Source organism: Amphibalanus amphitrite, unplaced genomic scaffold (assembly GCF_019059575.1).
Source record: "Amphibalanus amphitrite isolate SeventyFive unplaced genomic scaffold, NRLGWU_Aamphi_draft 002585F_arrow, whole genome shotgun sequence".
NCBI classification, from domain to species: Eukaryota; Metazoa; Arthropoda; class Thecostraca; order Balanomorpha; family Balanidae; genus Amphibalanus; species Amphibalanus amphitrite.
The window spans coordinates 1-14,362 of NW_024883998.1; the positions used below are offsets into that span (position 1 = coordinate 1).

The window sequence follows — 14,362 nt, forward strand, 5'->3', positions numbered from 1 at the left end:
CCTCAGGCATTTTACAGGCTGCATATATTCACAATGCCTAGTCAATATTTCTTCCTGCTGCTTTGTGTAACCACCAGATGTTCTAACGACCGGCTATGGTTTTATAGAACATGTCCGAGTTCATATGTTGCAGTCATATCGAATTGTCCATGCGACCTCCAAATCAGCGTAAGCATGAAAAAAAAAACGTTGAACGTCTACTCTGACGCACCCTTAGCTCCGTTGAAGTCAGCTTTCTGTTTTATTGGCTTGTGAGGTATGCAGACAAGGGTTTGTAGGCAGTCAGTTTTGATAAACAGCTGCCGCGGCGCAGCGTGAGAGCGGCGTTGAAATAATGTAATTAATGATCTTGCTTTGTATCTTCTTAGTGCAGCTTATTGACTCAAGTGCCTCTTCTGGGGTCAAGTGCCTCTTTTGGTAATCACAAACTCTGGGTGATATGCCCTGAATGATGCTTTATTAATCGCTGTTTCACAACGTAAAATTGGTTTCGATTTGGTTGCATTATTTGTGTTGTTTAGATACCACAGGGGAGCAATGCCGCTTCAACCCTATTGGCCGTAGTGTCTAACGGTGGCGGCCATATTGCGCAGACCAGAAACCGGCTGCCGCCTGTGTTGAGGAATAGGGAATTCGGGACCTCGATTTACGTTTGCGGCCGCCGTATCCGTTACGTTCAAGTTACGTAGATACGGAACCCGGCGTCTTACGCAGAATTGAGTGGGGAACACGATCGTATCTTCAGAATTCCTCAAATTCACTCGCCTGACCTACATTTGCCCCGGCCGAGGGGGTTGATTGAACCCACCTCGCTAATGCACCGCTAATTAAACTAGAATTAAGCGGTAAAGTGGTCGTATGCGGCAAAGTATAATGCAGAGTGACTGGTAGGAACCCGCTGTAAGGGTCTCAGGTCAACCGGTGACCTCTGAGGTCAGGTCAGGTGATCTAAGGCACGGGTTTGGTTTTTTGGTAAATAACTTCGCCAAAAATGGCCGTAGAGCCGCGATTTTGGCATCATCGTGTTCAGCTAGCTCAGGCGCATCGAGTGATATACTTTTTGTTCGGGTCAGGTCAACTTAGGGTGTTGACCTCAGGTCAAGGTCAGGTCAGCACCCCAGGTCACGAAGTTGGTCGAAAGAGGTCATGTCGCATATCATTCGATTCGGCAGGTCTTCCTGAGTCCATTGGTGGCTTTCCCGACTCGCTAGCTCAATTTGATCGGGAGTTATTGAAAAAAATGGTGACCCTTGTGACGTCACAAATGACGTCACGCAAGGGCAACAATGCAAATATGAAGCATAGAACCTTGCAAAGAGTGCATGAAATCATGATTTTATATGCTTGAGATAGTTTCAGATCATTCTCGGCGCCAAAATAACAATTTTCATATTTCCCCATTGACTTATAAGGGTTTAACGTATTAGTTCCTTATAGCTGATGTTTTTAGGATTTCATCTTGTTCTCCACTCAATTCTGCGTAAGATGCCGGGTTCCGTGTCCACATAGCTTGAGCGTAACGGATGCAGCGACCGCAAACGTAAATCGAGGTCCCGAATTCCCTATTCCCCAGCACAGGCGGCGGCCGCTTTCTGGTCTGCGCAACATGGCGGCACCGTTGGACACCATTTGGCGGCCGATGCGCATTCCACATTATAGAGTTCAGTGTTAGATACTTACAAGCACGTCCAAACGTTCTCGTCTCGCTCGAGAAAACTGTTGTTTCAATGTCCTCAATGCTTATTCAGGGCGCTTGGTTTACTCATTATATTTTTTACTCGTATTCGTATCATGTTACTCGTATCGTAAGAATTATTTGCATGCATGCTGAGTCACGTGGTCCTTTTCAAGTAATTCTAATGTGAGGTGGTCGCTAACAAATATTTACATGATTACAGATAACAGTAGAACAGACATTAGAAGTCGGTACTTCTGTTATCTGTGTCATGATGCATGCAAATTGTATTTGCAATGCAACAACTTTTCAGGAGGAATTAACCTTTGAAATGCATTTCTGCCCGTAGACTGAATGGATAAACACCCACGTTGCTTTTCTACGCTCTGATGAAAGTACCTACCCAATTACTGCGGCGTAATTATTTCTGAAGTTTTCTCACTGCCAATTACCATAATGTCCCTCCCGGGCCATCCCACTGTTTTCCGACCAATCGGATAGAACCGGGATTGTTTTCAACCAATCAGATACCGTGCCAGGACAATTTCAACCAATCAGCGGCCGCGTCTGCGTGATATATGCACTGTTTACTTTGAACTCCGACTGGAAATTCTGGCCTAATCCGCGTGCAGTGTTGCGTACGACGACCGGCGAAATTGGATATAAACAGTTCACAAAATAGCGCAAAGTGCGTCGTAATACCGAAATGGTGTTGTGTGGTGTAAAAACGAGTCGTGTTGTTGATGGGTTCGATTATGTTGTGACGTGACCACTTTGGACTGGGCTGTTGAGCCGAAGCGACGGCTTTGGATTGCTGTTTGTCGATGGAAACCAGATCAAATGTTTTTCGAATGCTTCACTAACCTAAAAACATAGCAGATACGCATAGGAGTGAATTCGGAGCTAGGAGTTTAGTATACGGCTGTGAACAATGCACGGCACGATGCTTGTAATTAATAATGTGATGCGTCACATTTTGTTCAATGCTCATTGCCTTCGCGCACATTGATGGCAACCTACCTTACCGTTCAACACTGTCGTACCAGGACAGCATACGCTGTACAGTATCAGCAGACATTGCACCAAGCTGCTTTGAAGCACAACTCCGTAAAAGCTTCTGCAAACTCGGGATTTTTTTTCAAAAGCAGTACAATCGTTTGAGTCAAAGCCCACAGTTTGAACTCCTAATCGGATTTAAACTTGTGGCGGTGCATCGCTTTTCCGTTTGCGCTATTTGCAGTTTACTCGTACTTTTTAGTTGAAATAATATCATCAAACTTCGGGCGAATTCGAAGGATTGATGCAAATTATCATAAGCGCTGTTGCAACGGAAACATGCTGAATTTAGCGACGCATCAGAGTGTGTGCTGACTCTGTGTTTTTCTGTTTTCAGATCTAAACTGACGATGGTTACGCAACTGGTCCTGGCGCTACTTTCACCTCTGATGACAACTGCTCTCAACTTCTCAGAAGCCGAGGTGAGACCAGCGAACTGTGCTGATTTACGTGTACAACATGCTACAGTTTTCAAGTTATGTAAAAAAGCCATCTTTGCTATGAAATAACTTAACACCTATTAGGCATACACCAATTTCCAATCACTTTTCAAATAAATTACTCAATCGATTATAAAAAAAAATCAAAACATCGATAAATGTCAAACATGGAAATGTGGCAAATAGTTTAAATGTATAACACGCGAGTTTAGGGCATTTGCGCTAAGCAGCCATTTCTGCAAAGCTGCCATGATACCTTATAAGCGCCCAAACATAAAGGAATTAGTTACTTTTTATTACTTCCAGCTGACAAAAAGCCAGTTAGCTCGCCTCACACCATATTTTATCTCAATTCTCATACGCCTCTTGAATCAATTTCAAACGACCGTTTTCTTTGCTGGCACACCAAAGAAGCGACATATCCGTACAGGCCTAGCTACACTATGCGTTTTCTGCGTGCGTTCTTGCGGTTTTTCGGGTTTTGCATAATATCGTTCCAGAAAAATAAACGATAATACGTTTTTGTGATGTTTTTATGTTAAATTTTGGTTATATAAGAGATATAATAACTTTTGCATCTAACTTATGTAAAAGTTATATTATTCATATCTTTTTTTCTAGAACGATATTACGCAAAAAACGCAAACCCTCAAAAAACGCACGCAGAGAACGCATAGTGTAGCCAGGCCTTAACAATCATCTCCATGGCAACCGTTCCCATGGCAACCGTTTTGTGCACGGGGCGCTGCGCCGGCCATGTTGGCTCCGGAGAGGATATTAGACTGGGTCTGCTCCGAGCGGGCGACCTGATGAGACAGGAACGGTGATTGATGACGGTTCTCCTGCAGATAGAACCGGGCGTGGGTGCCGGTGGGTTTGGGTGTGCTGTCAGCGGGTGTGGGAGGGGTGTGGGTAAGGTTGGGCTGAGGATAGGGAGCAGTGGGGTATGGATGCGCTCTTATACGGCCTTGTATGGATGTATGATAATGCCTATGTTGTGTTCGAGCGGGCATGATACATGATGGGAATAAGAGATGAGGTTTATATTACAATATTAACCTTCGCCCCAGTGGGGGGGGGGGCATATGTTACCACCCTGTCGCGTTTTTTCGTATAAATAAAAAACCGCGGCGCGTAGCGCCGCGCCGCTTGGGGTAGCTTTTGGTACATCAATTTTGGACAATGTGTGAAATTTTTGACCCCAGGTCATGTCAGGTCAGGTCACTAGGTCAAGTTAACTGACCAAGCCTAAAAAAAGTTTGCAATCATGTCCAGCCTGCAGTGTTTGTCAGAGAGGTTTAAAACTTGGTGGATTACATGATGTTATGGGTACCTACAATTTGTATGTCTCGGATTTTTTATATGCGTGACCTAAGGTCAGGTCAGTGGCGTGACCTTTCCATTATAAGTCAATGGAGAAAAACGAAAATGCCTCTAGATCCGTGTGTACGCATAGGAACAGTCCAAAAATTTCAGGATAACAATGATTTGGACCACCCGTGACGACCAAGGTGTCTTTTTTGCTGATAGCCTCTTGAAAGGTCATCCGAGGTCATTTGAGGCTACAAACAGTTTTTTGCCAATAACTCTCGATTGGAAAGAGCTAGAACGCTGGGGTTGGCCTCATTGTGTTTGTCTTGCCAAGACGCATCGACTGATATGCAACATGACCTTTTCCGGTCAGGTCATGACCTTGACCTAAGGTCAAGTTTTGAAGTTGACCTTTCAAGGTCAAATTATAGTTCATTCGACGCGTCTCGGCGAGAGAAACACGATTCTGGCATTAGAAATGACCTAGCTGTTTTTAGTCAAAAGTTATTGTCGAAAAACACTTTTCTTAAAAACAGCTATTTTTGGAGTTTTTGCCCTCTGGAGGCTAAACCGTTGACCTGAGGTCATTTTTGATTATGACCTTATCAAAAGAAGAGTTCAAAAGCTATCGATTGCTTTTCCCAGCGTTTTTCTAGCTATCATAGTTCCTGAGATAATGGCATGTTTTCTGAAAAATATAATGACAATTCGCAAATTTTGACCTTTGATGACCTCTGGTGACCCCAATATTGCTCTAAGATGAAAAATGACCGAAATACTTTCAAACGTACGCATCAAGAGCTATCGACTGCTTTTCACCGCGTCTTTCTAGCCCTCTTAGTTTTTTAGTTAGAGGTGGGTGGTAACATATGCCCCCCCTCACTAGGGCGAAGTTGGCGGAGACCGCCACTGGGGCGCGGGTTAATTCACAAATGACTATCGAACAAATTATGCGTAGATAAAAGTTTAGTTCCTTTGGACCGATTCCTCGGATATTTTTTTTCAAACAAAATACACGCCACCAAGCAGGTTACACCATGTGATGATGTGATGTGTGACTGATGTGTGTTTGTTTTCTTACCTTTATCAATCAGGTCTCACCGATCACATTTTCATCGCAGGTTTTCCCTCACGAGGCGCCACCTGTTAGCTACGGCAGGTCAATGACCTCTGACCTGGAGCGTGACCTGCGGATCATCGACCAATTTTCGGCGGAAAAGCGCGGCGCACAGTGCGTCTCGAACCCAAGAGTCTCGGTCAAAATTGACATCGATACCTCAAGGTGAGTCAAATGCTATGTGCAAACGATTTTAGATATTTGCACGGATTTTGAAACTTTATGTAATAGTTGAGATTTGTGAAGTTTCATTTCTATGTAATAACTTTAATTTTTGCCCTAGAACAAAAACATGTGGATGTGATGATGAATAGGTATCTGCATTTCAGTAATCAGCAACTCCCTGCAATTACTTTTAACTGACGTTCACGCGCCATTTACTAAATATTCACTTACCTTTCCCGACGAGAAAACCATGGATGTTATTGCTCTTATCTAGACATCTGTTTCCGAATCAGTACCTTATATCTACCGTTACCAGACAGCTATTTCAGCCGAAGCTGCTTGATTTGACGGTCCCCAGACGACAATATATTCCTCCGCGGTCGGAAACAACTCCCATGGCGGTTACAAATTACTTCGAAACCCCATCCAACCACTCCTCAATCAACTGATTGAAAACGGACACCCTAGAACCGCAGCGCATCTTCCTAAGACGCAAAATCTGCGTCTTAAACGCTACCGGAGATTGGCCGCGAATTTCATGGCCGCATGACGTCACTGGGGATTTAGTGACGTCATTGGGATGCTGGCGGTGATTTGGGTCGGACGTCGGCTAGACGACGGTGGGCCTGATGTATGCAGATTGGGGCCAGGAAGGGATATCGTGAGACGAATTCTGAGGCGAAATCTGCTATTTTCCTACGGCGGGCTGCTGCGAAGTAGATTCTGGGTCATGTTTCCTCCACGACAGGGTCAGCTGAATTGCGTCATAGAAATACGAAGTAGGGTAAAGGAATGAAACCATGCACCAATAAATATTTCCACAACTACAATTCCATGCCAAATTTATGTAATATATCATTTCGTTTTATAACATCGTTATTTGATTTGAACCATTTGTACTTTCCCCATGGCTACCGATGTTATCGTGTATTTGTCTTTATATGTCTCATCTGCAAAAAAGTACGAATTCGTGACGTAACTTACCTACCCAACGGCAGATGCTTCAGATGATACCTTAAAACCCGCGCCCCGCTGGGGGGGGGGGGGCAGAATCTGCCCCCCCCTCCCGTTTTTCGCCAATAACTTCTAAACGCGTTACGCCAGCGACGTCAAACTTTCAGTACCTTATCATACATCAATTTGACACGTTCCCTGAAAATTTGAGCGAAATCCGTCGGAAAATTTTTGAGAAATTGACGTTTTAGTGACGTCATGTTCGCCATTTTCGCCTCAAAAACGGCAAAATTTCAAACGCCGCTAACATCTTCATTTTTAAAGGAATCAAGACGTAACAAAAAAGGTTATACGTGATTCTACTTTGTCTATCCAATGGCTATCTCGGTTTTTTGAAAATTTTGGATTTTGGCCAAAATTTTTCCAAAAAACTGACTTTTTTGGGAAAATATTTATAAAATCCAAAATTTTGAGTGTATCGAAAAAACCGGAATATATGTCAAAGAACTGGTCTATGTGCACCTACATACCAATTTTTAGAAGAATCGGTTCAAAAATGTGGGAGTTATTCAAAATTTTATGACGTCACGACACACAAAAATTTTGAAAAATGATTTTTTTGGAAGTTCTAGACCTCGTACGGAAACAAAAATAGCACCATTCGATTCGCCGTGAAAAACTGCATCGGATAGACACCTTTTTAGGCCTTAATAACCAACTTCAAAATTTGACCTCACTTGACCTGACCTTGACCTGACCTCGACCTGAAATTCATCCATAGGTGGTCCATATCACTTATTGAGTGTGCCTATTGAATTCCATGAGTAAAATGACCCATAAAACATGTGTCGCACATGCCCTTTTCTATATTTTGTTTTTGGTGACCTGACCTGACCTGACCTGACCTTGACCTTGACCTTTGAATGACATTGTGTGCAACGAATATTGTCTTGGTAGTCTAAGAACACGTTTTGGGCAATCAGTCTCAGTCCATTCTTCGGCAACTACGGTGCAAGGCCGATACTGTAGAAACTTGCATTTTGTACCCTTGACCTGACCTTGACCTGACCTCTGACCTACTTAAGCAAAAAAATTTGGGCTCTTAAGATCCGCCTTGTTGAGAGCTTTCGATTGCCGTTTTCCCCCGTCTTTCTACGACCATCGGTTCGGAAGTTAGACAGGGGGGGCAGAATCTGCCCCCCCCCCCAGCAGGGCGCGTATGGCTGAATAGCCCAGCGGGGCGCGGGGTAATGTGATTACTGTTTCAGGTATAAAGAACTTACCGGGCTGGCCGACACGGTGGCTGAAATAATGGGAGCCTACGGCAACTTTACGCCAGAGGGTGAGTTATAATTTATAAAATAGGTGACATGAAACGTATGGATTACAGCACAAGCAGAATATTGTTTGTAATACTCGAGCATGACGTCTTTCATTTTATGTGATCAAAGTATTATTTCGTCATGCAGTTAACTTGCCCTCGCCAACTAAAATTGATGCAAAATCAGTACATCAATAAATACATAAATCAATGAATCAATCACTTCCGTGCTATCAGCTATCGGGCAACTTATTGGATTTCCGGGTGAATCGTCGAATTTCATTGATATCATATTTCCCGTTTCCATCGTCCTCTTCGTCTACAAAACACTGTATGCCGTTTTGCAGCCCTAATTTTCGTTTTCCCAGCGCTGAACCTCCCTTGCCCTCCCTGTTTTCAGCGCTGATCTCCCTGACATCACGAACTCTGAACCCCCGTATGCCTTCCCTGTTTACTCGTATGACCCGACCTGTTCATATCCCCAACTCTCAAACCCCGCCTGTTCTCCCCGTTTTCAGCGATTCTCCGGTCTCCCAAAACACTGAACCCCCGTATGCCCTCCCCGTTTCAGCGCTGCTCTCGGTGACCGTACAAACCCTGCAGCGGCGTCTTGAATACCTTCTAGAGGCGCGATCAGTGGTTCTCAACCCGAACACGGGCGCCCCGGTATCGGTCATAATTGTACAACCAGCTCCGCCCAGCGCGGTTCCTTCGGCGGAACCTGAACCACCGGTGGTTACAGTGGTTCAGGAACCGAAACAGATGGCGGACCTGGCCGGAGAACCGTGGTTCCTTGCGGACAGGTAACCATGAGTGATTGTTCTGTTGAAAGTCATTTGCGCAGTCAAATGCTGCTTAGTGCTCATTGAATTAGGAATTAAACATTTGTTTCTGTAAGTTATCGGCATATGTTTTTTTGGTCATAAGTGTTTTCACGCATGTTCTGCAGTTTGGAGTAATTACTAGACAGTAGACACCCATTCACTGTCCAAAATCAATCATTCAAGCTAACTTAACCCGGCAGTTGCTGGGGTATTTCGCCACCCACCGTTTGCTGGGGGGGGGGCGTTAAACGCCCCCAGCCGATAACTCGAGAACCAATAGGCGCAGCGAAACGCACGAGGCGGCAAACGAAAGAACGCGACGAGACGCTTCAGATGAGTACTTTAAAGTTGAATTTTGAGGTCACAGGTCAGGTCAAGGTCAGGTCAAACACCTGAAATCGGGCTTTCAGCAGCATGGACTTCAGGACTTCGCAATGGGCGCCTCTCGTCATAAACTCTGTGAAAACGTGCACAATTTATCATATAAGGCCTACAAGAGTGTCAGCTCCATGTAGGGGTCAGTCAAGCATAGATCAGGGTCAAGGTCAGGTTGTTATAAATCGAGGACTTGGACAACTTTAACAAATTCGTTTATATTGCCGAAGCACCAATCAAGATACAAACAATACAAAAAAGCTCAGATTACAAATTCGAATTTCAATCCACGAACTCGCTGATCTTCAATTTCACATTATTTGTCGCGCGCGGTTCGTGCACTTTTGGGCAGACGACTTTCAATACACAACATACTCCCCCCGTTGCAGAAGGTTTGAGTGGACCAATCACATACCTACCTACTGCAACACATGTCAGTCCCTAGATGCAAAACTGATACAGTTTACAGAGCACATGTCACAATCAACATACACTGTCTTTCCACCTCCGCTCTAGCACTCGGCTGTAACAGTCGGGCTACCGAGCGCTGCCGGTGCTGCTATCGCTCTGCTCTCCTACACCAGCTCCAGGTTGTGTAGTCGCTGAACCGCACAGCATGTGCGGCGCCCATCACTGGTGCGGACCTGCACGGACCGAACCACACCATCCGGTCCATGATACAGTTTTTCAACCGTTGCCATAGGCCATGTCAAACGCGGAGCATTGTCCCGCCTGATAATCACTACACTGCCGAGCTTTACATTGCCTCTGGTTCCAAACTTGGGAACGATAGCTGGCAGGTTTCGTATATACTCGTCACGCCACACACGCCAGAACCGCTCTAATCGCTCGCTACGAACTGATTTCAGTCGGCCTAATGCCTCCCCTGACGCACCCTCGATACCTTCTGACCTCTCCAGACTCAAGACTGAGGCACGGCCAATGAGAAAGTGATTGGGAGTGAGTGGACCAGGGCATCCACTGTCATCACTGACAAATGTCAGAGGTCTGGAATTGACGCACGCCTCAACTTCATGTAGGATCGTTTCTAGCTCACGTTGTGCCAGATGCCGCTGCCCTACTGACTTCCTCAGTCCGACTTTGACTGATCAAATCAGTCTCTCCCACCAGCCACCATGCCACGGCGCGTAGGGCACTGAAAACCTCCACTCGGGAGCCGCGTATCCGATGCTCGACTGTAGATGAGTCGAGCACGCCTTGAAGGTCTTTGCGTTGTCCGAGTAGATCACTACTGGCCAGCCTCGTCTGGCCACAAAACTCCGCAAGGCCAGCAAAAGGCACGACAGCGACATGGACTCTGTTAGCTCCAAGTGGACCGCTCGCGTTGTAGCACACGTGAAAAGACAAACGTATAGCTTGTGCCGCGGCCGATCGACTGAGAACAGAGGTCCCGCGAAGTCTATTCCAGTCACGGAGAACGGGCTAGACTCAGTCACTCTGAGACGTGGGAGAGGACCGGCCGGTTCACAGCAGGGCTGTGCGTCCTGTCTCTGACATGAAACGCACTCTCGTTTCACCGTCTTTGCTATGCGGCGGGCGCCAACAATCCAATATGAGCTTCGCAAAGCAGTCAGCATGGTGTTGACGCCTGCGTGAGACATCAGTGTATGCTGAAAGCGGACTATCAGCATAGAGAGATGACATTTTGGGAGGATGATGGGGTGCTTTTCATCTGTTGACATTTCTGCCATTTGGAGACGACCCTTCATGCGAATCAAACCATCATCAGACAAAAAGGGGGCCAGTTTGTAGATGGATGATGACTTCGCCACAGCCTGGCCCCGAGCCAGCGGAGTGTACTCCGCATGGTACAGTGATCGCTGAGTCTGGCCGATGAGAGTCACTTTGGCCTCACGGATCTCTCCGTAGGACAAGTCGGCAGCTGTGATTCGACTGTCAGGGTTTCTCGCGTTGTGAATGAAACGCTTCACCCATGCTGTAACACGGACAGCCGTCACAAAAGAGCTCCACTGACTCAATGGGAGCACACTCTCTGAGGCGATCGAGTCAGTGCGCAGCATCATAGCATCCTGTTTGGATCCCGACTCGCCCAAACTTTCACGCAGAACATCTGGTCCGTCTGGAGACTCGCATGCTGCCGTGGACTCCTCCGTCTCGGCTAGCTCCTCGCTGGTCACGAAGAGTCCGCATCCGGCTGACTCTAGAGGGGAGCGAAGCCACTCAGGCCCGCGGGCCCATAGCTCAGAGCCAACCAGCTCGTCCGCTAGCAGTCCCCTCGAAGCAGCGTCAGCTGGGTTGTCCACACCCGCCGTATGACTCCATACGGACGGCTCAGTCAATGTGTGGATCTCCACCACACGGTTCCTGACGAACTGTTTCCATTTCGTAGGCTCGCTCTTTATCCATGCCAACGCTATGGTAGAGTCTGTCCAACAGCGAACGCGTACTTCTGAGGACAGTTTCAGAGCTTTGCAGACATAGTCTGCCGTGCGAGCTGCTAGTAAGCATGCTAACAGCTCCAATCGAGGAAGGGTGACGGTCTTCACCGGTGCCACTCGCGCTCGTGCTAATAGAAAGGACACATCAAAGTCACCGCTGGGCGTACGATATCTGAGGTAACTCACGCAGCCATAAGCGCTCTGACTAGCGTCTCCGAAAATATGCACCTCGAGATCTGGCATATCGGACCAGCACACACCGTTTTGCATGTAGCAGCGAGGTATTCTGAGCTCCTGCAGCTGCGAAATGCCACCGAGCCATTTCAGAAAAATGCTCGCCTCGTCGCTCGGGATAGGATCGTCCCACTCCAGTCCCTTTAGCCAGAGCCGCTGGAAAAGGATTTTTGCTGTCATCACAAATGGGACCAAAAATCCCAGAGGATCGAACAGCCTTGCAACAAAGCTGAGCACGACACGTTTTGTCGGCACTATATTAGTCGGCACAGAGACACCGTCATATTTTAGGACATCTTCTGATGGATCCCATCGAACTCCAAGAATCTTTAGTCTGTCTGTGTCTGAGGCTGCGCCGTTCCTGTCAAGTACGAGTTCACTATTCGAATGACATTTGCTCAGTGTCATACCCGCCTGAGAGAGAATATCACTCCCCTCCAAGAACATCGCTCTCGCCTCTGCCTCACTATCGGCTCCGGTGAGCCAGTCATCCACGTAAAGGTTGTCCTGAAGCTCGGCCACAGTCCTGCTTTGTGGCTGGAGACCGAGGTGGTGCTGGATGGTAGCGTTAAGCAGAAACGGGGACGATGTGACGCCGAAGGGAACCCGACAGAAGCGCATCACTCTCTCCCTTCCATTGACGTCCCACAAGAATCTCAGACAGTCTCGATCCTTTGGTTGAACGGAGACTTGGAGGAAGGCCTTTGTGATGTCACCTGTAACGGCGTACTTATGCCTGCGAAATCTCAGCAGAACGTCTGTCAGACTCGGAATCAAAGAAGGGCCGGCCTCGAGACAGTCGTTTAGAGACACACCATTAGGCCCACGTGCTGAGGCATCAAACACCGGCCGAACCTTCGTTGATGCACTGTCTGGACGGACTACTCGGAGATGAGGCATGTAAAGTGTAGGATATGACCCTTTCAGCTCGTTTACTGGCACTTCCTCAATTATGCCTCCGTTTTCCATGTCTCCGAGTGCCTCGTTATATGAATGAGCCAGCGACTGGTCTCGGGTCAGTTTCCGAGACAGACTACTTAGACGGCTCTCTGCACCCGCTCGGTTATCCTGCAACTGACCTGGGCTCACTCCTGACTTCCAAGGGAGAGCCACCTCATACCTGCCGTCCTTGTACACTACTTTGGAAGAAAAATCATCCAACACAGCTTTGGCGTCATCATCTCGATCTTCCTTCACTCCAATGACGTCCAGATCCCACAAGTTACGAAGGGCCGACTCCGACATGTCATTCATAAGCAGAAGCTGACAGGATGCCGGCTGGGACTGGTCACACGTCGCCGCGCCTGAGACTACCCATCCGAAGGAGGTCTCCTGAGCGACTAAGCTGCCTGGACCGCGAACTATTCCGTCCTTCATAAGCGCCAGTATGCGTCAAGGCCCACAAGGATGTCTATGGACAGTGTTTGATCTGAGTCGTGCAGCTCTGCTAGCTCTAGGTCTCTGAACATTAGTAGAGCTTCAGAAGGTACCGAGGGACGCTGTAAGGGGGCGCATATCACAGGAACCTCTAGAGCACTGATAGTCTCCCTTGAGACACTAGACTGATTAGCCCCTGACACCGTTATCTGGACCAAGTTCCGCCTGCACGTGACTGATTTACCTCCCCCAAAGACCGCATACGAGCTACTCTGCTCACCTAGCCACTTAGCACCTACTCGTTTAGCTAGAGAAGAGGTGACAGCTTCTGTCAGAGCCACTATCAAACAGCAAGGTGGCTTGGACGGGCCCCTTTTCCCCTTGCACCCATACTCGAGCCGTGGGCAGAACAGTACACTGTTTGGTCAGAGCACACGACAGTGAAGCCTCAGGGTTTTCAGAGTTTTCACGCGCATCATCACAGTCGGGTTCGTTGTTGTTAGGCGACACCTGCGTTTTGACACTATCAGGAATTCCGTGCTTTTTAAAGCAGCACACGGCATGATGTTTCCCTTTACACACCGTGCACCTTGCACGACAGTTCGCAGCTACATGTCCCCTTTTAAGACAAACAAAACACAATCTGGCAGCTTTAATCTTACCGTGACGGTCGCCAATCGAAGCCCCATTCAGGTCAGGGCACTTTGCTGTCGCGTGGCGTCCATCACAGAGCCCACACCTGCCAGTGTGAGCTGTCGCGCCGCCAGTTTCCGGTCCTCCGCGGCCATCCTGATCAGCGGCTGAGTGCAGAGCCGTGGCCGAGGAAGTCGTGTGCAAGGCCGTATAAGTTAGGTAAGATCGTCCGGGCTCGCTAATGTTACAAATCTGCAACACTACGGTGACGTCACCGGCGCATACGCTCCCTGGCTCCATCCTGACCCTGATGCGGCGGCTGGAATCGCTGCTAATCGAAAAATTACTTGTGCAATAGCGCTTTTAAATGACTTTAAAAAGGGGGAAAATATGATAACAAAATAATTATGAGAATCCCCTGTCCCGACTTGGATCGTACGACCCCGCCACCTAGCGGACA

At 47.5% G+C, this 14,362-nt stretch overlaps 1 protein-coding gene across 1 annotated transcript; it reads left to right on the forward strand.

Annotated features, from left to right (window-relative positions):
* Nucleotides 1–3,068: 3,068 nt before the first annotated feature.
* Nucleotides 3,069–8,846, forward strand: LOC122377170 (the record flags this gene model as incomplete). The annotated part of the gene is made up of 4 exons (XM_043357127.1): nucleotides 3,069–3,153; nucleotides 5,604–5,764; nucleotides 7,987–8,060; nucleotides 8,611–8,846. Coding segments are annotated over 4 exons (556 nt in total), but the record flags the coding sequence as incomplete, so codon positions are not given.
* Between the last annotated feature and the right edge of the window lie 5,516 nt (nucleotides 8,847–14,362).